The 26,393-nt window shown below is 50.3% G+C and overlaps 2 protein-coding genes across 10 annotated transcripts in view; both read right to left on the minus strand.

Annotated features, from left to right (window-relative positions):
• Nucleotides 1-558: 558 nt before the first annotated feature.
• Get4 (golgi to ER traffic protein 4) lies at nucleotides 559-18,481 on the minus strand. The gene is made up of 9 exons (XM_028756107.1): nucleotides 18,195-18,481; nucleotides 7,962-8,040; nucleotides 7,539-7,620; nucleotides 6,786-6,935; nucleotides 4,857-4,995; nucleotides 3,552-3,692; nucleotides 3,398-3,473; nucleotides 3,235-3,307; nucleotides 559-1,635 (listed from the first exon to the last, which is right to left on the minus strand). Exons 1-9 carry the CDS (start codon nucleotides 18,344-18,346, stop codon nucleotides 1,547-1,549), a joined length of 981 nt encoding a protein of 326 aa, XP_028611940.1. The 5' UTR covers nucleotides 18,347-18,481; the 3' UTR covers nucleotides 559-1,546.
• A 2,295-nt stretch (nucleotides 18,482-20,776) lies between these two features.
• Sun1 (Sad1 and UNC84 domain containing 1) overlaps nucleotides 20,777-26,393 on the minus strand; it is a 48,145-nt gene continuing 42,528 nt past the window's right edge. For all 9 annotated transcript variants that reach the window (XM_028756130.1, XM_028756134.1, XM_028756128.1 and 6 more), the window contains 4 exons: nucleotides 25,129-25,244; nucleotides 24,239-24,406; nucleotides 22,442-22,534; nucleotides 20,777-22,208 (listed from right to left, as the gene is read on the minus strand). In XM_028756130.1, coding sequence (XP_028611963.1) covers nucleotides 22,095-22,208; nucleotides 22,442-22,534; nucleotides 24,239-24,406; nucleotides 25,129-25,244 — 491 coding nt within the window. In that variant the 3' untranslated portion in view covers nucleotides 20,777-22,094. The remainder of the gene's footprint in view (nucleotides 22,209-22,441; nucleotides 22,535-24,238; nucleotides 24,407-25,128; nucleotides 25,245-26,393) is intronic.

The raw sequence follows: 26,393 nt of genomic DNA on the forward strand, positions 1-26,393 counted from the left end.
AACCTTATATATACACAAAATTTGAATTCTGTTCCATTTCAAAATAAATCAATGACAATGGGCTCCAAGTCATCATTCCGAAGCAAGTGTCACAGCTGAACACGGGCAGCCCTGGCCTGTGCCCAGCAGGCTGTGGCTTCCTTCCTGTGGCCGTACCCAACTATACACTTCCCTCTCTGTGGCCTCCCTATTTCTAAGTCACCCTTCACTGAGGGTGAAGTCACCTCTCCCGCTCCCCGAGGCCAAGACATACATCATGGTGGAGGTGATTTCAATAAAATAATCCATTGCTAAATCCCAAGCAGTTACTTTGGACATTGCTGACACTGACACCGGCCACTCTGGCAGACACAGCCTGGATGCATTGACACAGCCTGGATGCATTGGGAAACGGTACGGACAGCACAGGACATGGTTCCTCTCCAGCTTGCCCAGTCCAGCCTGGACACACAGCCACTCCCACCCTGCCCGAGTCCTCTGCACCCATAGGTGTGGGCAGAACACCAAAGCCAGCCCCATCCCCGGCCCAGAGCTCACCCAGAAAGGACTACTGCAAAGTCCAGTAGAAAGGATTTATTTATAGTCAAAAGGTGACACAAGCCTTCCTTTAAATTCCATTTTTTTTTACAGTAAATAACGCGTATTTCCCTCCTTCCCATGCAAGATAGAGGTGTATTAATCTACAATTCTTATTTGTGAAAAAATAAAGTGTCTCCCTTTATAATCAGACTGGTAGCGTGGATATTATCTGTGGTAACGGGGTTGCTTATTTGTGGACTGGTTATTTGGTTAAGTCCTAAAACGTTAAGTTGAAAAATCCCTCACCCAGTAAAAATAAATCCTGTAATATGAAGGATGTGAAAACCTACGGCACCCTTTAAAAACCTCTGCAGAGCAGCAGCATGGGGCTTAAGGGGCCAGCAGGGCTGCAGCTTGAACGGAGGACCCCCACAGACTACAGCAGGGGCCACAGCCCCATGGAACAAGGGAGATTACCCTGGCCAGCTGTTTGTGACCTCTAAGGAGCCTAGTCACCACAGCACACGCTCTCTGTCCCTGGGAAGCACACCATGATTGCAAAACGACTCTGTGTCCAAACAAAAATCAAACAAACAAGAATGCCGCTCTCGTCTGCAGGACTCAGGATCCTGCGTGGCTCACGGCAACAGCCACCACTCCTCTGGCATGCCATGGCTGCACTGGACACAGGAGAAGGGTTACCAGTCACTGACGCCAGGCTGCTGTGTCACCCTGCAGCCCTCCCCAAGGAACCAGAGACAAGGATGGCAGCGGGGTGCTGCAGCAAGGCCTGCGCTTTATTGTGGGTGATCTGAAGGAACATGGTTGGCCAGCAGGAGCTGGGCCTTGCTCTTGGTCCTGGCCACACAGCCCTCAACCACCATACATAAATAGGGACAGACTCTGCATAGGCGGCCCCTTCAGCCACAGAGCAGGAGCCCACTGGTAAGGGGCCTCATGCCCAGCCTGGCACTGAATCCGTCCCAGTGGTGCCGGCCATGGACATCTCCACGCTGGCCAGGTAGCTTCAGTCCAGCTCGATGGGGCTGCTGTCATCCTGGCTCTCTTCCCCCTCCTCCTGCTCTGAGGAGCCCATGAGGCTGCTCAGCAGGTTCCCTAGAGGAAGACACCAGCCAGTGATGGTTAATACACAGAGGCAGCGCTGCCCTGGAAGCACCACCACCCCCAGGAGCCCACTGCCCAGGTCACCACCCTAGACATGTGTGCTCAATGCCCAGAGTCTGTGCTGCCCTGGAAGTGGCACCTTCCTCGAGGAACCTGATGCCATGCTTTACAGGAAAACAGAGCCCAGAGGCTCAGTGGCTATAGGTCTTGGAGGCTACACTAGGAATGACAAACCCCAAACCTCCACCCACAGGGGAGTCTGGTAGTGATGAAGGAGCAGCTCAAGTCCCATGGAGACGAGAGAAAGCTGCACAGCATGCAGACTAGAGCCTTAAGGCCACACCCAAGATGCTCACAACCGTCTCCTGGGTGCACAGCTCAAATGGATGGGACTTATAGTGACCACATACATGCCAGCCCTGACCCCAATGTCCTCTCTTCTTTGGGAGTGGGAGAGCTGGTGGGTATTCTGCGTGGGTGTGTGGATGTCGATACTCCTACGCCTGCACTTTCCTGTGGCCCCTTGGGTGCCCCAGTGGCATTTCTGGGGGGATGGGGAGCTGCTGGTTCTAAAGCTCTGTGGATGGACAAGCACATATCCGGACCACCCTGGACTGCTACTCTAGCTGAGATCTGAGCACATGCTTCCAGCAATGCCGATCCCTCAGGGATGCTCAGGCCACGTAGGGCTCAGACAAGAGAAAGCAGAAGTGCTCTGCTAGAGACTCATGGAGACAGCTGACCCCTGCTCAGGCCCTCCACAGGCAACAGATGAAGACAGATGGAGATCACAAGCAAGCCTGGTGTGCAGGCTCTCATCATGATCCCAGTGCTTAGGAGGTGGAGGCAGGAGGAGTGAAGTGAGTCTGAAGCTAATACAAGTTACAGGGGGTGACCTTGTGTCAAAACAAAACAACAGCAGCTGGGCATGGTGGTGTACAACTTTAATCCCAGCACTTGAGAGGCTGAGGCAGAAGCAGCTCTCTTAACTCAAGACCAGCCTGGTCTATATGATGAGACCCTGTTTCAGAAAACAAACCATCAACAACGAACTAGAGAAACACTGTCAATCTACACGAGTTACTGGGCACGGGCAGGGCCCAGAAAGCCCCTGTGGACCTGTTCATAGCCCGGCTGTCCTTCCTTCCACAACACAGGGTGCCTGTCATCACCCCCATGCCTGGAAGCTTCACACTCCAGCAGGTAACAGCACAGCCCAGCTCCTGCCACGCCCTTGGCCTGTGGTTCCCCTGCAGCAGACAGACGTGTGGACTCTCACAGGGGATTTGCTACTTAACACACCGAACTGGAAGGGCTGGGGAGAGGATGCAGGACAGTGGTGAAGAACTTGACTTGTAGTTCAAGGACCTGAGTCTCTACTAGCACCAGAGGAAAAGAGAAAACTAGACACTTCAAATGCAGCACCCTGGCCCTGCCCTGGTGGAAAGGGGCTCGTATCTGGAGTTCAGACCCAGTGAACAGCGTAAGCTGCAGTCACAGACTGCAACAGCAGGTCAGAAGCCTGTGACCACTCAGGCAACCTGGGAGCACGGCAGAAAGGACTGTTGGGGAGCAGCCCACATGGCTTACCTAGCAAGCCTCCATAGGAGGAAGTCTGCTTTGGCGGCACCCCGAAGAAGAGTTGTCCGATCCTGTCGAGGTACTGTAAGAGGCAGGACAGTAGGTCAGCAGATGAGCAGTGCCCAGCTGCAGAGCCCAGTGGGGAAGCCTCAGCCAAGTGCAAGAGCCTCACCTCGTTGTACATGGGGTCCCTCCGCAGGGACGGCTGGTACTGCTCGCACAGTACTGTGAACACAGCCAGCTTGCCACTGCAACGAGAGCCAGGGGACCTCCCAGTGAGAGCCGAGGCCTCAGACACACACCCATCACCCAGCAGACGGACTCACCCGTCCACAGCCAGCAGCAGGAACCAGATGAAATTGAGCAGGGGTTGAACGAAGGGCGGCCCGTCTTCGATAGATGGGTGCTTCTGTGTGTATGTTGTGAAGACCACCAGGGCACTGCTCTTATTTTTCAAACAGAGAAACCTGTACACGCGAATATCCAAGGGTGAATCGCACAGGCAGACTCGGTTTACACAGACGCCCACGAGAGGACAGTACAACACACAAGACCTCGCCTGACAGCAACAACGGCTCTGTGGTGTCCCCACAGGCCTAATGGACTGCAGGGTAAGTAGGAGGGCTGGGTGAGTCCTTCCACACACTGACGGAGGAGTTATATCTCAGCAGGAGACACGGCCTGCTGAAGGTCAACAGAGGGAGGACAGGGAGCTAGCTGGGTGCTCACTTCTCACTATGGCCTCTGCTTCCTGCACACCTGCCTGCATCTATCAGAGACGCTCAAGGTGCAGGGGGCTGCGACCCTCATGCTGTGCTGGATTCTGCACAGCCTTGGCCTCTGCCCAAAATGTTACCCCAGCAGCCCCAAATCTGAAAAAAAAAAAAAAAAAAGGCTCAGAGTCCTCCGGTGAGGAGACAGCAGCTGCAGTGCATGCTCAGAGTCGGGCTGGCAAGCTCGAGGCACTACACAATTCCTTTTTTAAAGTCACACTGTGATGGCATACGCCTGCAATCCCAGCACTCAGATGGCTCAAGCAGGAGAACGAAGTCTGAGGTCAGCCTGGGCTTTACAGTAAGAACTTGTCTCAGAGGTCAATCAAGTGCTCTGAGTGCCCACAGCAAACCCTCCTGCCATTATCTGCACAGCAGGGCATGTTTGTGGATGCCCACAGGCGGGCGAGCACTGTTCCTTAGGAAGGGGAGGCTGAGGCCTGAGGAAGCTGAGATGACAGCTCAGCAGGTAAGATGCTCACCATCGAGCCTGACAGCGAGCTCAATCCCAGGGCCAACGTGGGTGAGGGAGGACTCCAGCAAACTGTAACCTTTCCATGTGCACATCACAGGGTGTGTCCCTGCAACTCCCACTACGCATATACTACATAAGTTCAAACCTCAACTGAGGATGGGCAAGCACAAGGTGCAGCCTCCGAGGCGGGGTGAGCGCAACTGTGGACCCTTGTGTTTCAGAGAAAGGACTGGCTGATAGGCACATAGGCAAGACAGCCTTGGGCCTGAGGTTCCCCCTCCAGCACTACATATGTAGTCTGAGACTAAGTGGCCTGCTTAAGGCTTCTCTGCTCCAGGCTGTGAGCTGTACAAAGGCCCCACAAAGTCCTCATGAACACTTACTGTAGCACAGCCTGAGCCACGAACATGTCCACTTCACTTCGGAAGCCTCGGGCAGTAGAGTACTCGACCAGCATGTTGGCGCAACCCTCACCATCGGTGGAGTGCAGAAAGTGATACCGAGACTCACAGTAGTTTTGCTCTGTGAAGGGAAAGAATCTGCAGATGGGCACGTGTGAGCTTCCTTGTGCTCAGAGAACAAACACCAAACAAACTCAAGGGGCACAGTCATCCATCCTCCGTTGTAAGCATGTGAACCTGCTGTCTAACGCCGTGTGCATGTGAGCTGAGCCCACAAGCACGTTACTTCTTCTGACCTTCTAACTACCCGCAGAGTCCTGGCTGAGGGAGGCTCCTTTGCACACAGTGAAGATCACCAATGCCTGCTATGTTTAAATGCAGAAACCTCCTTAGCACTTGACACCAAAACCCTATTCGCAGAGCATGCTTGGAGTCCTGAGTAAGCATCAAGGAGGAACCCGGGATTACATTTACTCCTGGAGCCTTGACAGCAAGAAGGAAAGGGGTCTCTCAACACCAACAACTCAGGTCCCCTAACCCCTGACCCACCCACAAAGACTTTGTCTTCCCAAGGCTTTTGGGTGTCTGAGAAAGAGAGCAGTAATTAAAGCAGACCCCTGTTCCTAGCCATGCATGCTCTCGTCTTGGTGAAACCCCATGAGGCAGGGCACTCTAAGAAGTGAATTATAGTCTAGCCTGGGCTACTTAGTCTTGGGGCAACTATTTGGAAACCTCTTTCCCCAGGTAGTCATGGTCCCTGGAATGGCTGTGGTCTGGACTCAGCACCTCACCCATCCCCAAGGGACCCAGCACTACAATCTCTCTCAGACTTTGCTAGTGAGTGAATCTGAGACTTCCTGGCAGCAGCAGCAGCAGCAATATGCAGACTGTATGTCTCCAGACCATGTACCAGGCATGGGCTGTATGAAGGCCTGGCCCATAAGTGACAGGCAGTTTGCTCTAAGCTGAAGGACAGAACAGCCCTCAAGAGAAAGGCAGAGTCCTGAGGTGCACACTATGGGTTGGGAGTTTCCTGAACTTTCTGATCTTTCAATCTAAAGAGTCTTGATTGTTCTCACTGTGGCTCTGGGGTGAAGGGCCACAGGATGTAGGGAAGTCCCTCCCAGCACATCTGCTATGAGGGTGCATCTCTGGGAAACTCCTGATAGATATGATGGCCATGGCCAGTGCGGGGAGGCAGCTGGTCCTGCTCACAAAACTAGTCTGCACTGGACTCAGGATAACATTCCCTCTGGCTCAGACCTTCGGAAGACCTGAGGCACAAAGGAAGGTGTTTTATGTCCTTCCCGTGCACAGATGAGAGGAGGTCACTGTGCATTTCCGAGCATTGCCTGCTCTCATTTAAGCCCCATCAGGCACGGCCCACCCACTAGGCAGGAGAGCTGTAGCAACAGCACCGCCCTCACAAGGTTCAGCTCCACACCAGCTTCCTCAGCAGGAGCTGTTCTGGTCCCAGCAGACACTCACCAAGCATCTGTCTCTGTGCCCAAGCCAACTCAAGACCCAAGAAGACTAGGCACACCTGCAGTACATCCCATGGCTAAATAATCTAACAAAGCTCACCCCAAAACTGAACCAAAGAGAACGGCATCCAGGGAGCCAGTGAAGGCATGGGGTGTGGAGGTGCACTGAGGAAGGAGGTGTGGGCATGGAGGTTGTGAGAAGAGAAGCAGATGACCAGGTAGGAGAACTAGGACAGAGACTGGAAAGGAGATAGTGCCATGACCCAGGGGTTCCTTATGACCTGTGGAGGTTCTGTCCAGAGTCGGTCTACGCCCAAAGCAGAAATGTTGAAGACAGACTGGCGTGCTCTCCCCATGGCCTCTTCCCACTCCTCAGTAGGCAGACACAGAGGACTCAGCTGCTGGCTAGATGAGATCCCATGCTTACCTTTCCATAGTGTGAGGGCCAGCAGCTGGTGGAGCCGAGGATGGCCCAGTTTCCCAGAGCCTCCGCTGGACCACTTCAGGGCTCTGGACACAAAAGCTACTCGCTCAGGAGAGTTGGGATCCATCAAACTGAATACTTTAGCCAGATTTTCTGTAAGTGAAACAATCAGACCCTTACTAAAGGCACACATGAGATGGATCAACACAAATCCAGCACTCTTTATAGAGGCAGCAATACTATACATTTAAGAGCAGCCTGGGCTACAGTAGTCAGACCCCATCTCAACCCTCCCCAACTACACTTCCCAATTATGTAACTTCAAAAGAAAGACCAGAAGCCATTGTAGTGCTGCTAGCTATCTCACATGCACTGCACAGGTCTGGGGCCTCCCCTGGCTGGCTTGCCCACTGCCCCTGTGATGTTGATGTGTGTGGCCCACGCTTGGAGGCAGCCGGCTTGAAGCAATAAGACGGCTCCAGCTGAGAGCAGCAGAGGCTACAGGGCGGTTTGCATGAAGGACCCTAGTAAGCACATGCTGGCTCAGTGAGATCAACTGCCAACAGGTCCACAGTTTGTGTTCATGAACTCAGGGGGCATGGCCAGTGTGACTATCCCATGACATAATCAGTTTTGAAGTGCAAAACCCACCCCCCCACACCCCCCAGTGAGACTGGAGGCAGTGCAGGGACTCTGGAGGAGACCAGTCACCGAAGCCCCTGTAAATCAGGGCACCATGCAGTGTAGAGTTCTCACCCAAAAGCTCATCAGCTACGTCCACCTCGGCCTTTTCCAGGGATTCGAGGACCAGCATGGACAGGTCAGCTGCACTGTTCTGCTGCAGAACAACCAATGTACAAAACCTCGGTTAACAACAGGGGCCCAGTCCTTCAGAAGAGTTCAGGTAGAGCAGGTGGCTGCATGCCCTGCAGATGGCAGCCTCCAATCACACAGCTAGGGATACTGCCTTCCAATGAGCAATGCAGCAGGGTCACTGGCAACTGGCAAACACCCATAGCCAAGCCTAGAGCTCCAGCCACAAGGCTGTATGTACAGCAACAGCCATGGAGACTAACAGCCTAGGGCACTGGTGGCCAGAGCCCAGGACAGCAGAGCCCAGGCAGGACAGCGTTGGTATCTGAGTCCTCCCAGGCCTCTCCCCGTCGCAGCACTGCTTACCTGGCCATGACTGAAGAAGAGCAGTGCTCCTGAGTACATGAGCTCCCGGGCCTCTGCATGTTTGCTCTGAGACATGTATCTGCAGACAGGAAAGAAGAATGGGAAACCCAGCCATGTGCCACGCAGATGCCTACAGAAGGTACTTGCTTTGTTTGTGCCTGCTGGCCCTCCCTGGGGTGGCTACAACTAGTTAAAAATTATTCAGAGTACCATTTCTGAGTATGCTAGGTACTGTCCTACCCCAGCCAGCTACTCTGAATAGCAGCTGTATGGAAGGTTCTGGGGACACTGGCCCCATCAGCAGCATACCCACCTGAACATGCACAGTGCCCTCCACTCCAGGCCCAATAAATAACCCAGAGGAGAAGCCAGTACAACTTCCATGTTGGGGCAGGAGAGGTGGGTCCTTCAAAATAGGACCAGTCTACATGTAGGGGACAAGAGAGGACTGATCCTTGGAGACAATGATAATGTTGACTGTAGCAACTCTGTCCAGGCCTAACTTTCCCAAGTTCAGTCAGCACCCTCCACACAACCTGTGTACTGCACAATCTCCTGAAGAACATGTTCTTACCCCCATCACCCAAGAAAGCAGCCAAGACCCTATGAGCAAAGCTGGAGTTTAAGATGACTATACAAAAGCATTAATAGTACAAGCAGCACTCAATTCAGGCCTGGGGGTAAGAGGTGACATCACCAGAATGAATGGCTCTTAAGGGTGTAAAAGGCTCCTTAGCCCTGTAGGAGTAAACACACAAGGCTTAGTTAGGCAGTTCCTGAAACTTACAAAGTTCATATAGCCTCTCCCTAAGGTTACACAAACTAACAATTGGTGGAGAGAAAAGACTACTCACAAGCTGAAAGCTATGCAAGAAACTCTAATAATACGGCGGCCTTTAAGTCATCCATAGTTCTGTAAGCCCTATGAGCTCAATGGCTTAGTAAGCTAGATATGGGTTCAATCATTTCTTTGGTCTGTTGGCAGTGACCTATCTGGAGTGAACAGATATTTGTTCATGTCTCTGCAGGAAGAATCATTCAATGCAGGAACTGACAGACCAATGAGTTAAGGAAGAGCGGTTGCATGACTCAATATGGGTGATGATCCACCTGAGGACGGAGCATCTATGAAGGCAATTCCAATATGATTTTCCTTTTCCCACATGGGATGGAATGGAATATCTCTTTGTTGGAGGTGGGTGCATGCTCCTGGTCATGGACATGCAACGAAGGCCAAGCTACCAGAAAGTGAAGCATTCCTAGGTGGAATCACTGGGTGGCCATCTTCTACTTGGTATGGGATGTCATTCAAACTACTGATGAACTAGAGAATTTATCACAATCCTTGAATGTAGCAGTATGTCTGAATGAACCATCAGTAGTATCAGGCACAGAGCCTCTGTTGTGGGAAAAGACATAGGATGCTTCTTACTACATTAACCCCTACCACTCGGCAGGAAAGTAGAGAAAAGTGAGATGAGAGATCCAAAAACTTGGAAATCCATGGGAAGAAACCAAGATGAAGGAGTAAGAGAACATGGAAGAAATTACAGAAGAGACCCCACAAGTCCAGCCTTTAAAAGGGAAAGTCTGATGGGCAGTGGTGCACGCCTTTAATCCCAGCACTTGGGAGGCAGAGACAGGCGGATTTCTGAGTTCGAGGCCAGTCTGGTCTACAGAGTGAGTTCCAGAACAGCTAGGCCTATACAGAGAAACCCTGTCTCAAAAAACAAAAAACAAAAAACAAAACAAAATAACAAAAAACAAACAAAAAACAAACAAAGCAAAGCAAAACAAAACAAAACCAAAAACAAAAAAAAAGGAAAGTCCACACTTCAGCAAGCAAGATGGGCCAAGAAAGAAACTATGACAACCAGAGAGCATTCAGCTCCTGAACAGCTTGATTGGGAAAGACTTTTAAACAAATAGAGGGTCTGTGTCAGTCACAGATCCTGAGGCTGTAAAATACACTGACTAATGAGATCAATCTGAGTGCAGTGGAAGTGAAGAAACTAGGTAATATAATTATCCACCATCCTTGGGACAAAGATCACACAAGCTGAGGCAACAGGAGGGAAATCAGCCTGGAATACTGGCTTCTAAAGCCATGAGGGACTCTCGGGTTGTTGCTTGATGAGTTCCCCATGAGTATATCAGAGACTGGAAGAGTGCAGAGAAAGGGCAAGCACTCCTGGGGACACTGCACATGAGAGAGGTGCTGCAGACAGAAGTGTGTTCACAGGACAGTCGGGAGAGGTTGACTGAGCAGGAACCATGGACTGGGACAGGGCTTTGTTAGCCCATGAAGAGATGTAATCTTTATGAGGTAGGAGAGGCTCTGAAGACCTGAAAGACATGTAAACCAGGTTTATAAAATGGCAGTCAAAGAGGGACGAAAAAAGAACAGAGACAACCAAAGGGTGTGCCTAGCCACGTGAAGGCAAACACGGCGAGGTCTGTGTGAACCTGAATTCCTGAGGAAGAATAGTAACAGAGTCAAGCGCCGTGACAGGAGCAGCTCAGGCTTACAACCTGAGCAACAGTCTGCAAACATCAGGGCTAAAACAGTGTAGGTAAGAGAGGGGCACAGTTACTGCCCGCCGCACGAAGCATGCTGCAATCAAGACTGTTTGCCCAGACTGGGGGCCCTTTCAGCAATGATGGTCTGGAGCCTGTCAGAACCAAGGAGCCAGGTTCAGAGGCAAGCCAGGGAGTTCCTGCCTCCCTTGGGCCTGAGCCAAGGTAAGCAGTGCAAGCCTGCTCGATGGAGCACCAGGAGCAGAGATACACAGCAGGCCTGGAGCAACAGCAATCCAGGACGAGGTCAGATGGTTCATGGAAAATGGCTTGGGGAGTGGGGGGCGGGGAATATACTGTCCCCAACACTTCTCTTGCGAGAAAACAACTGACAGAAGTTACCAGATCATTACTGCTGCTCTGGGCTTGCTACAGCTCTTTTTTAGGATCTTCTTCTATACTCAAGGCCATGGCGGGTTATTTGGAATGGATGATTTGCACATCCAGAGAACCTGCCCACTCTCTCTAAAAAGGTTTATTACAGACTGCTAAGCCTTTAAATATCTTGCAGATATATAAAAGCATCTAGAACAAGAAACAGAGAAATCAGGCCAGGCATGGTGGTGCAGGGCTTCAATCCCAGCATTCAGGAGGCAGAGGCAGGTGGATCTCTGTGAGTTTGAGAGAGGAGAGAAACAGAGAAATTAAGGAGTTTAAACACAGGCAGCCTGACTGACTGGTAAAGCAGAAGCAATAGAATTGTCCAATGAAAACTGCACTCCATTAATCCCAGCACTTGGGAGGCAGAGGCAGGCAGATTTCTGAGTTCCAGAGTTCGAGGCTCACTCTACAGAGTGAGTTCCAGGACAGCCAGGGCTACACAAAGAAACCCTGTCTCGAAAAACCAACCCCCCCCCCAAAAAAAAGAAAAGAAAAAAGAAAACTGCATTCCAGGTGTGAACTGTTCCTGTGAAGTGTTTCGTCAGGGAAGTCCCATAGGCCATACAGGCTACCTACACACTAGAACCAGTCAAGCTGTTATGGTTCAGACATGGAGAATAAGGCTGGAACTCAACAGAACATTCTTTCCCCATTTACAGAGTTTTGCAATGGCAGAAGGCACTGAGGCTGCCGGGGAAGAACTGTTACTGACTGTCCTGAAAGGTGTAAACCCTGCAAGCTATAGTACCAACACACCAGGGAAGATGCACCCACTGCTGCAGTAGTGGCACCAGTGTTAAGGGTGAGCCAGCCTCTTTCTGGTGGGACTTAAAGCCTTCCAAAACTCTTACCTGGTATTATACACCTGGGCAAAAGTTCATAAGCAACAAGGTCATGGGCCCATATGGGAGGACTGCTGCTATTGTTTCGATAAATGGAAAGATTATGCCTACCAAATTAAACATTTGTATTTCCCTCAGATTACAACTGGTCATAAAAGGAAGTTTCTTTTTTGCAATGGGGAAAAGTAGTGTGTAGAGCCTTATAACAGATCAAGCTTCTCAGATGAACTACTGCAGCATCGTGACACAATAGTTAACTAGTTACATATAAAGGAAAATCCCCCCCAAGCCTCAGCAAGCATTGCTGAAGAGGGAGTTGGTAAAGACTCTAAAAGCAGCAGAAAGGTATGGCATACCCTGTAGCCATCTCCTGAACTGAAACATTCCTTGGGAGAGGGGGGCACACTTAAAACTCAGGAAGTAGATGAACAAACCTCAAGAAATAAATGAGCATCACAAGTCTCAAGAAGTTCTTACAACTTAAAAGATGCACAACGGCTCTCCTCACAAGGTAACAGAAACAGAGTAATTGCTAGATACGGAAGTATCTTCCGTCCGCTAAGCTGCCTGCAGACCATGCTGGGAATCCAAGAATACAGTCATCGTCTATATCGCTCTCTCAGTGTCGTTCCCGGCCCCCCTGCTCACGTAAGTCACCTACAAGGTTCACCAAGGCAGACTATGGAATCGTTAACTTTGGTCTGTTGTTGGTGCCCTACTGGGTGAAGAGATGTTTATTCATATCTCTCCAAGAAAGGTCATATAATACTGACAACTGCAGAAGGGCATTCTGGGAGAAGGTCCTGTACTCAAAGGCAAGTAACCTTGTGTTGCGATGTGCATGAACAGAGACCACTGGTGCTATTCATAACAACAATCCTTAGTCTAGGGTGGCTTGTGCAGGACATTAGATTCCCAAGCGCTGTCATCTGAGGCTTAGCAAGAGAAACACGCTCATGGAAACAGAAGTATTTCTTCAAAGACATACAAATTCCTGAGATCACAACCTCCCACTGACCACGTTCTACTTTATTGAAATCACCTGCTGCTGGGTCAAGGAACGCTTTAAAGATAAAATTTCCAGGCAACAATGAAAACAAATTTCTCACCACAGAATTCCTGGAGCTGAGGGGTGGGGTGGGGAGAGAGTGTTCTTTTCTGGGTGACTAAGCAGGCTAGGTGTCTCAAGGCTATGGGACAGATGAGGGTCGTCAGCCTTCCCTGGTACTCAGCTCCATGCACAAGGCCCTGTGTGATACCCACAGTCACCTTATACACACAGTGGTATAGTTCTGCTTGATGGGGGACAAGCTCTGCTGGCCCCAAAGAGACTCACAACAACAGTGCCTAATCTAATCCACAAAGGACGGTCTGTGCCAGGGCTCCAGCTGATTTTGCTCTTACTGGCTGGGTACACGGAGTCACTCCTCTCACCCTAACACTTGCTGTGAAGGTCTGAGGAGAGAGCTCAGTTCAGTGCTTGCCTAGCATGCATGGAGGCCCAGGTTCCATCCCTAGCACTGCAGAAACTGGGTATGGCTGTACATATCTGTAATCCGGGCACTTTGGAGGGATATGCAGGAAGAGCAGAGTTAAGGTCATCTTTGATTAATGCAGAGTTTGAGGCCAGCCTGGACTATAGGATCAATGTTGTTTGGCTGAAGAGAGGAAACTGGAGCTGAACAGAAGCTAGCCTACAGGCTAAGTGCATGCTAAGCAAGTGTTAGACCCGAGTTCACATCTCCAGCCCCCACATAAAAACCTGTGTTTGGGGGCTGCAGAAATGGCTCAGTGGTTAAGAGCACTGGGTGACTTGGGTTCCATTAACTGTACCAAATGTCACTTACAGTCATCTGTAATCCCAGTTCCAAGGGACCTGATACCCTCTTCTAGCCTCTGTGGGCACCAAGCACATGTGGTGCACAGACATTCATGCAGACAGAACACCCATACACAAAATGAATAGACTTAAAAACAACAACAACTGGTGTGGTTGGGTGTACTTGTATCCCCAGTGCTGGGCTGGCCGGCCTGTTAGTCCAGCTACAATGGTGAGTACTAGGTTCAGTGAGACTGTCTCAAAAAAAAAAAAAAAAAAGTAAATAGCAACTGATGAAGGAAGTCAACGTCAGCCTCTGGCCTCAGGCATGCTCAAACACCAATGCACGTGCCTACAACACAAAGGGAGGGATAGGGGTTGCTCTAACATATTCAGCCAGCACACAGGTCCAAGACTGAAGAACACTCTACCATGACCTGGTGGCCTCAGACCCAAGACTATGGCACACACACAGTAGATTCTCATATTCTCTCTCTCTCTCTCTCTCTCTCTCTCTCTCTCTCTCTCTCTCTCTCTCTCTCTCTCTCTCTCTCTCTCTCTCTTGGTTTTTCGAGACAGGGTTTCTCTATGTAGCCCTGGCTGTCCTGGAACTCACTCTGTAGAACAGGCTGGCCTCGAACTCAGAAATCCACCTGCCTCTGCCTCCCAAGTGCTGGGATTAAAGGCATGCGCCACCACTGCCCGGCTAGGTTTTTCTCTTTAAACATTTTTTAATGTGACTTGGCCAAGTAAGGTTACTGGCCACAAGGGAAATTCAAACAGGTCCCAGGAAGAACCTGTTGTGGAACACTTTCCTGTGAGATAGCACATCTCATCCCGTCCTTCAAGGAAGCTCCTAGCACACAGGTTATCGAAAGGGAGTGAAACAACAGGATGTTCTGAGGGGGGTAACACTTTCTAACCTGCTGGGAAGCTCCTTAAACTCAAGAAGAAAACAACTTCATAGATTTAGGAAGATTCTGAAACCCACCAGTTTTACTAGGCCCCTCCCTCCACAAGTAGTACAAATTTTAGAGTGTTGAGACTCCTGGACAAACCCAGCTGCTTGCAAGAGGCCCAGAGCAGCTGACCCGGGAAGGGAATTCTCTAGCCTGCTGAGCTGGCTGCAGGCTGTGTGGTATGTTCGAGGTCCCCAGCTTTGTCACCTGCCACTTATGCCGGGTTATGCTTTTGGTGATGCGGCTGTCTCTGAATCATTTCTGCTCTCGTATGTAACCCCTCACCTATATTCCTGTAAGTATACATCAACCAACACTGGGGTTCTGGACAAACAGCTTCTAACTATCTAAGATACCAACAACCAGGCCTGCAAAGCTCCTCCTCCTGGCAGAGCTATGTGGAGAAACAAGGTACCCTGCCACAACAGGACTTATGGCTAGGTCAGGGGCTCTGAGGTCACACAGGGCCAATCACTGGGCTACTTGGTCCCTTCTCTTCCATACAGGCTAGGAATGCTGAGGTTAAAATTGGGTTGTGACACATTCAGAGGACAGAATACTCTATATGTGGATCAGATTTAGAACATACTGTTGCGTGAACAAGGAAGCCACACAGTTGGAGAGCCCCTTGACCACTGTACAGAACCAAAAACTAAAAAGAATTGTGCTGAACAACAGACAAGCTGCCTGGGGATATCAGTGTAGAGAGGGAGTCAGGGGTCACAACCACGGGCATGTTCAGCATCACCAAAGTAAAAATTGTAAGCAAATATCCACTGTAAATACATAAGCATCACTTATCCAGTCAAAGAAGTCAAGACACCAGGGCTGGTGATATGTGAAGCTCAGCAGGTAAGGATGGCTGTCACCAAGACAGTCTGATGAACTGAGTTCAATCGCAATGAAGGGAGAGGAAAAGTGACTCCTGCAGGTTGTCCTGCCTGCCTTTGAGCATTCTGTGTCTCTAGCAGTCCTGCCCATGGAGTGACCCTGAACCTATGTGGAGCTCTACAGGAGCTCCTGGGACCCAGGGAAGCCAGGGCTTCTGTTGCTCTCATCCTGAAGTGTTGTGGGAAGCCGAGGTTTACTTAAGTTCTATAACAAGTACTGGATCCCAGTACAATGCTGTGTCCCTGGAGGACACTGTACTCCAGTCCTCTTGATGGTCAGTTCCTTGTAAGCCGATAACATGCATAATACGTGGCCTCAAAGAGTTATGAGGCAGAACTGCCCGTCACCATCCCTAGTTTACCTTGACCAAGGGAATGCCTCTGGTCACAACATCAATGTCCTCAGTCTTAGCTGATTCAAAACAAGGACATGTTTACTCTCAAGAGATTCACTTTTGTTGATCAAATCAAAAAATGATCGTGGCAGTGGTGGCACACACTTTTAATCTCAGTTAGGGAGGCAGAAGCCTGCAAATCTGAATTTGAGGCCAGCGTGGTTTGCAGAATGAGTTCCAGTAAAATAAAACAAAAGTGTAAGATACCAGGGTGAAAGCCCTTGTGTTGCACAAGTATAGACAGTGACTGGCCTGCTGCTGTGTAGAGGAACCCCTGTAGTCCACAGCTATGTCTGATCCTTTGTTTCTTCATTCAAAAATTGCTTGGGTCAATTGGCTGATCCTGGTCAGTGATAGACAGCTCAACTCACTGGAAAACAAACCATTCAGCTGGCATGATGACACAGGCTTGTCATTCTAGCTACTTACGAACCTGTATGATCAAGAATTCTAGGTCGGCCTGAGTCAGAGTTGAAGGCACATCACTTCAACATTTTAAGTGGATAAAAACAAAAGGGAGTGTACCTCAGAGGTAGAGCCCGTGCCTAGCATGTGACATGTCCTGCGCTCTATCTCAGCAGGACAAAAAAAATTTTTTTAAAACTGAAACCAGCTACTTTATCAATCATTACGTAGTCGCTTCTGCATGTAAAACTTTTATTATTATTGATGGGAATTGAATTTAGGTTCTCTGGAAGAGCAGACAGTGCTCTTAACCACTGAGCCATCTCTCCAGCCCAACTTTATTTTTTTAAACACAGGGTTTCTCTGCCTTGGCTGTCCTGGACCTCACTTTGTAGACCAGGCTGCCCTCCAACTCACAAGAGATCAGCTTGCCTTTGCCACTTGAGTGTTGGGATTAAAGGTGTGTGCCACCACACGTGGCTATAGATTTTTAACAAAAGGATAAAGCAAGTGGCTTAAGGATTAAAAAAAAAAAGGCACTAGGGACACTGTGATGAAACTAGATGTGGCCAGACTGGTTTGTATTTATAGTGTCTAGTTTACTATACAGAAAAATTCCCTAAGGAGGCTGCCCTTCAGGTAACCTGTGATTAGAGCAAGGACTAATGTTTTGATAAGCTGATAGCGATTACCCCCCTGCTCCTAATCCAGGCAGTCCAGTAGGTAAAGCAAATGGGAAGTCTTTGAAACCAAGGATTCCAAGGCTCATCCCATACCTGCCAAACCCCTGGACCGAGCAGTTATGGAGGGAAATCCTGCAGGGCTGGTCTCTGATGGTTGGTAACTACCATATGTGGCCTTAACCACATGGCCTTCCCTCCTATGTCCACCTGGCTCCTTGCCAGGCTCACTCTGGGCATGTGAGGAGGAAGTGGGAATTGTCCTCAAAGGTAAACAAGCATCATGCATGAGCCAGAGGGTTCCCAGAGCACTGATACGATTCTTCAGCCCTGCACAGGGCTTCAAGGCAGCGAGGCCACTGTGTACAGTGTCATCCACTGTCATGGCAGCTTTATCCAGCCCACAGAACACACCATGCCAGATCAAGCTAGAGGGAGTGACTGTAGGAGGAGTTCCACAGTGCACGTGGGCCCTAGGTGACAGTAATGGGTAGATCAAAGTGCACAGCTGGCACTGTACCTCTCTGTAGGCACAAAATAACCACTTTCCACTCATTTTACTGAAGGCCTAAAATTGTCCTAAAACAAAGCCTATTAAAACGAAAAGTAGGTCTGAGGACAAACCCACACTACAGACATGGAGCAGAAATGCTGCTGTCCTGCAGTCAGGAATAAAGGTCTACGGAGGAATTAGCAGGCAGATGCACACACAGCCAGGAACCTGGCAGCTACCCTACAGATGGCCACAGGCTGGCCTAAGGTGTCAGCATGTGACCACACTTAAGCAGGCTGTGCCACTCCAATCACTGGCCACAGAAAGGACGACCAGATGAAACTACTCTGACAACAGGACGCGCCAACCAGCGGAAGCCTCCAGGGAAAGGGAGGCCAGGCGAGGAAGAGGGTGGGATAGAGAAGGAATGGCGGGAAGAGAGGCCTGAGAGTGAGGAGGCCTAAAAGAGAGTAAAGAGGCTAGCAATAAAACTGGGCCCAGGGAAGGGCCTGAGGAGAAGTTGACTGGGAAAGGGGCCTGGGAAAAGGAAAGAAGGACGGGGGAAGGGCAGCTCTGATAGTAAGGGAGGGACCGAGAAAGGCGAGGCCGAGAGGAGGAGGGGGGAAACCAGGCAGAGAAGAGGAGGCCCTGCCGAGTAGTACAAGCCCGCCGCCCCCGCTCCGATCCGCGACAGGCAGCCGCACGAACCAATGAGGGTGCGGGGCGCCGCAGCGCAGCCAATGAGCAGCAGAGGAGGCGGGGCCTCGGCGCTAAGCCGCCACCCGCACCCACCTGAAGAAGAGGGTCCGGTACATCTGGTGCGCCTCGTAGTAGTCACCCTTCTCGACGCTGGCACGCAGTTTGCCCTCCACGCGCTGGACGCCGCCGCGGTTGCGGGCGCCATTGCGGGCGCCGTCCTGCTCTGCCATCGCCGCCGCCGCCATGGGCCGGCGTTCCGCGCAGAGCTGACGCTGTCGCAGGCGCGGTCGGCGGCGCCTCCCGGCTTCCGTCCCGGCGGCCGCCGCACTCCTTCTACGGTGGCCGCGAGGAGCCGCGCGAGGGCGGGCGTGCCACGGGCCGCACGTGACCGGGGCGGAGCCTAGCAGGATCGCGGGAGCTGCGCGAGACCACGCCCCTGAATGGTCTGGGAAGGACCGTGCGAGCACGGGCCGGGAAAAGCCGACGGGGTGGGGTTCTCAAACTACCGCGGGAACTTGCTGGAAGTCAAGCGAGAGGGGGCGGGACCGGGGTCTTGGGCGGGACTACACGCTGATCTGGGGCGTGTCGTCACTGCACAAGGTAACCAGCCACGTAGGCTGCGCAAATAAACTGGTCCAGATGCAGCGATGGCGTCTTAATCTCGCGCCCCCTGAAATTACCCTGAGCACGTGGACGAACCAGACACATTTTCGGACCCTTGGCCTGCTTCACACCTGCCCGGGGATTACCCCTCCAGGTGGCAGTCATCCTTAGTGGCATCCAGGACAGGGCATTATGCTCCGGCTATAACCTGTGATGTCTCCAAGACGACCTGGCTGTAGTTGGAGCAGGTGACAGCAGGGAAGGGGGTGGGGGAACGGTCTTGACTAATTGGGGCGGGGGAGGTGCTGTCCATGGTCAGAATTGTCATCTGACAGCATCTAAGACTCAGGTTACAGAACTACACAGATCCTTAAAAAAAATGGGTTTTGGATGCTGGAGATCAAGTTCAGGGAGTCTATTTTTGTTCAGTAACACAGCTACACACCCTTAGCCTTCATTTTACTCTGGCTCTTGAACTTGTGACTCTCCTGCCTCAACTTCCCTATCATAGTTCTATGCCTGCACCCAGTCCAGCTAGACTAGCATTTTCTGCACCACACCCGGTGCATGCTGAAAGCATGGTAACAAATTAACAAGTCTGTAAACATGATCTCCTGCTGTGGGGTCCGCTTAACTCCAACATAAACCCAACAATAGCTCAAACGCCAGGTCAGTGCTGGCAATCACGCCACTGCCGATTGACCGGGGCTACAGAACAGATGGAGCGGAGCTGCAACCCTAAGGCACATTGTACAGCATAAAGGATGAAACTGTAGAGAGAGGGGTAGCTGAGTGGGCTGTAGCACTGTCTAATCTTAATCCGACACAAGGGAGTTTCCATTGGATCAGGATAGACTGGTACCTAGGCCTGGAAACATGAACTTAGTTTGACCCTGCCAGCAAGATGAAGTTGTCCTTGAGACGGCTGGACTCAGACAACTATTTCCTTAAAACAGAAGCTGTTCAGCCAGGGGGAAGTTCCTAGCTCCCCTAGGGCCTAGGACCTTGAATTTAGTTTCTTGCTATGATTAAATGGAATCTGAAAACAAGATGGTAGTACTTAGAATAAAATGTCTTTTTCTCGTTCCCAACACCCTGACAGTACCATGCTTACCCTTCTGTGATGAAGGATAATGCTCTGTGGGCACTACCACTTAAGGACCACTTGGGCACAGCAGTACTATGCCAGGTCAGTCTACCTGATGATGTAGACACCTAGCAACAAAGGGGCAAGTGACTCATGCTGCATGAGTGTGCTACCAGGGGAGGACTTGTCTGGATGGGACGGAGTAGTACAGTTTATCATAATTTTTTTTGAATTTTTTTTCCCTGATAGATAGGGTCTGTTACGTTGCTCTGGCTGGATGTTCTGAAACTTCTATGCAGATTAGTCTGGTCTTGAACTCATAGTGATCCACCTGCCTTTGCCTCATGAGTGCTGCCATTAAGTGTGAGCACTACCCTTCTGGCTGGAATTCTCTAAGATTTTTAGATCCCAACTGACAGGAGGTACTCAAGAAAGAAAGCAAAGCCCTGGTAACAGACTCCTCTTTAAAAGAGAAATAGCTGCATGGATGGTGTTGTCTCAGTACTCAGGAGGCAGAGGCAAGCAGATCTGACTTGGAGACCAGCTTGGTCTACAGAGTGAGTTCTAAGACATAAGAGTCAGGGCTACACCGAGAAACCTTGTCCTGGGGCATGGGGTGAGAGGGCAGAAGTAAAGGAATGCCTCTGAGCTGAGGATGCTTACATCAGTGTGGCGCTTCTGTACACATGGTAGGAACCAGAGCTGTTAAAAGGTATGAAAAATGCTCCAAAATATATTTGGCAGGCTGTATAGGGTGCTCTGGCTATGGAAGCTGAGCTCAGGGCCTTGTGACCACATCCAGGCCCAACGCCTCTGGGCCTACTTCCTTTGAGCCTGACTAGACTGTCTCTGAGCATATTCCTCGAAGCAAGAAGAGGACGGAGGCTTTGAGTGACAGTGGCAGTGCCTGCAGGACTCAGCAGGGACTCTTCAAACACACAACCTAGCAACCCCCCCCCCCCACATGGGCAGAGTTAAGACAAACTGAGAAAAGAAATACACACTTTTATTGTTCACTTGAAATAGCACATGCACTTTTAAAAATTAACTCTTTTATTTAAACATCTCCATAGCATCTTAATTTGGTGGCAGTAGAAGCACTACCAAAGACAAGTGTTTTGAAAAGCATTTACAAAAATACATTGCACAAAGTCCTATCTTGCATCTTTAAAAATAAATATTTAAAATATCTCCACCCCCAATTCCCCAATTTAGTTTAATATAGGAAATTCTGACTTCTGCATGTAACCTGGAGTATGCAAAATGTGTGCACATCACACAACCTGGCCACACAGGCAGTAGCTCTAACCCTAGGGAGTAGGGTGTGCTTTGGGCCACTGTCTTAACGTGCACGAAATCCTAAAACTCTGAGCCCCAGCAGGTGAGCTTGTATTCTGCCAAGGCTGTCTAACCAATGAAACTTAACAATTCTTTAGGTAAAACATCTAAACACTGTAAGTGTCCAGATGATGTATCAGTTATAAAGTCTGCTCACAAAAGTCTAAATATTAAATATAACCAAATTTGAGTCAGTGAGAAGGATTGATAATGGTGCAAAGGCAAACCCAAGGGCAGCACAAAGTGCTGCTGTGGTAAAGACCAAGAGTGGCAGCCACTAGCACCACCTGACAGGGTGGCACCTTAGTGTTCCCTGCTCGGCAGAGCCTAACACAGCTCGAGGACACCAGAGCATCACATCTCAAGAGGTTCCTGTCCATTCTGTGATCTGCCCGGAATGGCCTGGCTGAGACCCAAGAGCACCATTCATAGTGTGTACACCCCCACTGCCCTTTTGAAAAGCCCAGTTCACTCCCCTGGGGAATCGTAGGAGTCCCAGCTCGAAGCAGACAGTCCACGACATGGCCTCTCCTCACCAGGGAACCTGGAAAGGGTCAGACTGAAGATAGAGCAATATTTTCCCTGAAAGAAACATGTGGGTTTAGCAGGTGGGACTTTTGCCTTCCTGACATCCAGAGGATGGCCAATGCAGAGCTCTCTGCCTCTATGTCAGGAGCCTGGAGACCTGCCAGCCTGTCTGTTTCTTGACTTTATGCATTGAAGCAAATCCCCAAATCAAAGGGAATGTCCGAGAACCATACATTCAAATGAATTCAGAAAGCCTCCCTGGCCTTTGGGCTCTGAGCACACACACACAGCCTCAGAGGACTCGGCATGTCCTCACGGCCATCACACATTTATTGAAGGGTGACTGACAGGTTCCTATGCTCACATGCTCTCCTCCTCAATGAGTTCCAGTGTTATGGCGTCTTGGTATATACAGACATGTACATGGCTGGAGTGTTCTACTGGATGGGCTCTCCATGGACACGGAACCGGTACAGGCAAGTGTACTCAGGGTGGCCCCAGTTGGACAGGACTCGGAGCTCTACTATCTGGAAGGCTCGGTCAGGTCTTTCCTGAAGGTGAGGGAATAAGTAATTCACATTAGCAGTCAGAGACCACCCACCACCACCAATCGCTTGCCCCTGTGGGATATGTGACAGGATGCAGCCATATCCCAAATAAGCCTCGAGAGCAGTTGGGACTCCTGGGCAAGCGTGTCTGGTCTTTACTGAGGCACAGGGCTGGGCCATGGCCCCACCACTGACCCCACATGCATGAAGGAGGGAGGGAGGACCCCTGTGCTTACCAGTGTGTGGAACATCTGGAGTGAGTCCCCGTCCTGGTCATAGGTGAACCGTCCCAGAGGCTGCCCCTCTTCCTGATACTCGGTTTCCAGTCCCTGTAAAGACCATGTGTTATCACAGAGACACCACCAATCTCTCCTCCAGCCCTGCTTCCCTGAGAACGACCTGCTGAGGCCTTCCCTGGACAGGCACGCCATCACTGACTTCTGTAACCCACAGTCATTCAGAAGCAGCTCTGGCTACTCTCTTAGGGAGATATGCACTCAGCCAGCACAGGGTCAGCTTGTGAGGATGTCATGTGATCACTCAGCCCCTCACGGCCCAGATGTCCTCAAAACCTGGGCAGACTCTGGGTGCCGCAAGTAAGGGCCAGCAGCAGGCAGGCTGAAGCAAGGTGACAAGTGTGAGAAGATCTGTAGATAGATGGTTGTTGGGATAGGCAAGAGGGCCCACCCCTAAGGCTACCACAGGTCACTTAGATATGCTTACAATGATGGGTTCTACAGGAAATGTACAGGACTTTATAATGGGAAAGGGCTTCACAGACAATTAGCAGATATTAACTACTAACGGAGAGTGACAACAGGACTATGACAGTGAAACCTGACTAACAGAGGTGCTGAGCTCCAGAAGCTGTAAGACATCAATGTGGGTTCCAGGAAGAGAGAGCACAGGCACTGTGCACAGCCACTAAAGGGCCTTACTGTATGTAAGGACCCAGGAAGAGGACCCCCAACTCAAGTCCCGATCAGCGCGCACCCAAGGAGACACGAGAGACTGATGCAAATGGCAAAAGGCAGTTTACTAACGAGGACCCTCGGATTGAAACTCATCCCACGCAGGGGAGAGAATTTCGATGAAGACCCCAGGAAGTTTAGAACTTTTATAGGGGGAGGCACAAGGGGGAAGGGAAAAGCAGTAAATTCTGGCACGGTTGCATATAATTGGATATTTCAAACATCAGCACTTTGCGTAAGCAATCATTTTGACAGGCTGGATGGCCCAATATTTTTGACCATGAAACCTCAAAGATATGTCTTTGGTTGTTTCTACATTTTTGGTCACCTTGTCCCTAGAGGGGCTTGATATTTTTATTATGGCTATTCTTAGCAAGCTCAGCAAGCCGTCTGGCGGTCTTTGCCAAGTTGTTTTTAATTTTTACTCTTACACTTACCTGTGCCCCCAGAAGCATACACAGCAAGACTAGGCCTCAAGGGTGGGGCTGTAGCTCAGCAGAGCTTTTACCTAGAGTTCCCCATTGAGAGGTTGGGGTGTGGCTCAGTGGTAGAGCCCCTGCCTAGAATCCCCCAGTGAGGGGCTGGGGTGTGGCTCAGTGGTAGAGCCCCTGCCTAGAATCCCCCAGTGAGGGGCTGGGGTGTGGCTCAGTGGTAGAGCGCCTGTCTAGAATACCCTAGTGAGGGGTTGGTGACATGGCTCCATGGTAGAGCCCCTGCCTAGCATGCATGAGGTAAAGAAAAAAAAAGAAAAAAGTGCTTTATCTTTAGCATTTTTTACTTCAATACCTCACAGTTGTCAGAGCTAAGTGGACAGATGAAAATGATGACTACAATCCTCAAGTTAAGTGTGCCTAATTTGATCTGTTATCAAGATCCATGAGCTGAACAGCACACTGAGTGCTACCACTGCAGTCTGACCTTCCACTGACGCTGACTTAAAAGGGTAAAGAGGATAGGGACAAGGGCTGCCCACGGAATAATCTCAAACCATTACTCTCTGTAATGTCTCTAAGGGTGGAGTGGAGAAAGCTGTTTCCAGAATGTCAGCAATGTTGTACTTACATAGACTGCAAAGTCTCTGGGGGCACTGGAGATGTTACCAGTGGGTGACAGCGTCTTTGGAATGTGCTCCATGGTGAATGTGGTTGGGTAGATCTTCATGGACAACCGTACCACCAGGTACCCCTGGGAACCTTTGAATGCCCAGCAATTCCCTGGGTAGATATCGGGCTAGGGAAAGAGAGCAGTAAAACTCAGGCTGGAATAGGACTTGTCACCAGAACCAGGTCGGGATCACAGGAATGGGACAATAAACTCCAGAGGGGTTGACAGCTGTGCCAATAGAGTACATGTGCCTATGCAGCAAGACTTGCATGAAACCCAAAAGGACACCAGAGACCTGTCTAGACGGTGCTGAATACCAGGCACACCTATGCTGCCCTTTAACTTTCCATGGTCAACTGGAAACTCCATCTCCTGAATTTGCACAGTCTGAGCCTGAGTACACAGATCAAAGAGAGACTCACGAAGGGCTTCATAGAAAAGTACTGGAAATTGCTTCAATCCTGGCCATTCACATTTTCCCTTTCACCTGAGAAGCAAGCTACAGGGAAGCAGCAGTACAGGTTAGGCAGATGCCATATGCCTGGGGACACAGTGGCTGCTCTCAGTCAGCTAGGGCCCATGACAGCACAGGCAAAAAGTATGGCTCTTGTGGCCCTCATAGCAGGACCAGGAAGCCTCACACCACCTGGGTCTCAAATCAGATGGAGAGCTGCATGCGTGCGTGTCCAGTGCCAGGAGTAAACCTGCGAGTACGGCCTGGTGTTCTTACTGCGAGGCTGCACACTGAGTGCTGGGGTCCCACCAATTCTCAATACTGGCTTTCCCGCCATGAGGGCTAAGACATGCTGACTAGCCTAAGGTGCCGGGCCCCGTGGACAGCAGCTCACCTGGATCACCACGCGAGGTGACTGTGAGAAGTACCACAGCGGGACCCCAAACAGGCTCAGCAGCGCCGTCTTGGTCTCATAGGTTTCGGAGCACCGAGTGCTTAGGATGCTGCCACCTGGAACACAGGGACACTTGTGTCACACCTGACTGCAACATACTAGGAAGTGAGACCTGGAGGGTAACAGTGGGCTTCTGTTGTTGTTGTTTACTTTTTTCTGTTTTTAAATTATGCGTATGGGGTGTTTTGCTTGCATGAATGTCTGTGTACCACATACATGCCTTATGCCCACAGAGGCAAGAATTGGATCCTCTGGAACTAGACTTATAGATGTTGTAAGCTACCATATGGATGATGGGAATCAAACCCAGGTCCTCTGGAAGAACAGCCAATGTTCTTACCCAGTGAACCATCTCTCCAGGCCCCCAAACCCATTCCTTCTACCCACCCTGCTATTAACAGGACCTACTCTATTTTGTAAAAAGAAACTTGAAGCTGGGCGGTGGTGGCGCACGCCTTTAATCCCAGCACTTGGGAGTTGAGGCAGAATGTTTCAACTGAGTTCACAGATTTTGGCCAGACTTACTTGCTCTGGGCATCTTATCTCTGCCATCCAACCAATGGAATTACAGGACTGCTATGCTTATCCAGTATTTATGTGGGTTTTCAGATCCAAACCGGTCCTCACTTCACCACAGCCATTTTTCCAGCCCTGCATTTATTTTTTTAACTGATATATAAAAACACAAGACTTAGTAGTAAATGGCTCTGTGGTTAGGAACACTGACTGCTTTTTAGGACTTGGGTATAGTTCCCAGCACCCACTTGGTGGCTCACAACCATCTGTAACTCCAGTTCCAAGGGTTCTAATTAGTCCCCTCTAAACCCCAAGGGCACCAGGCACACACTGTAGAAAGACATACATGCAGAGAAACCCGTAATACATACCCATAAAATAAATTCTAAGAAATAACATGCGTGTGCACCCAAACTTGTACACACACCATCCCTAAGCCTTGGGGCTGGCACATATACTAGGATCAGGCAGAGCACACTTTAAGAACTCAGCACAGGCTCACACCTCACAGCGCACACACCCAGCACCATCTTCCTCTACTCTTAGCTCAGCAGCCTCCAGTATGAGCCAATCACTGCAGAGAGCATCCAACAACACAGTGGTTGTCTTTCATATCAATTCACCTTCCTCCTTCACAAGTGTGTGTGTGTGTGTGTGTGTGTGTGTGTGTGTGTGTGTGTGTGTGTGTG

The sequence above is a fragment of the Grammomys surdaster genome, unplaced genomic scaffold, assembly GCF_004785775.1.
Source record: "Grammomys surdaster isolate TR1022 unplaced genomic scaffold, NIH_TR_1.0 126109, whole genome shotgun sequence".
Taxonomy (NCBI): domain Eukaryota; kingdom Metazoa; phylum Chordata; class Mammalia; order Rodentia; family Muridae; genus Grammomys; species Grammomys surdaster.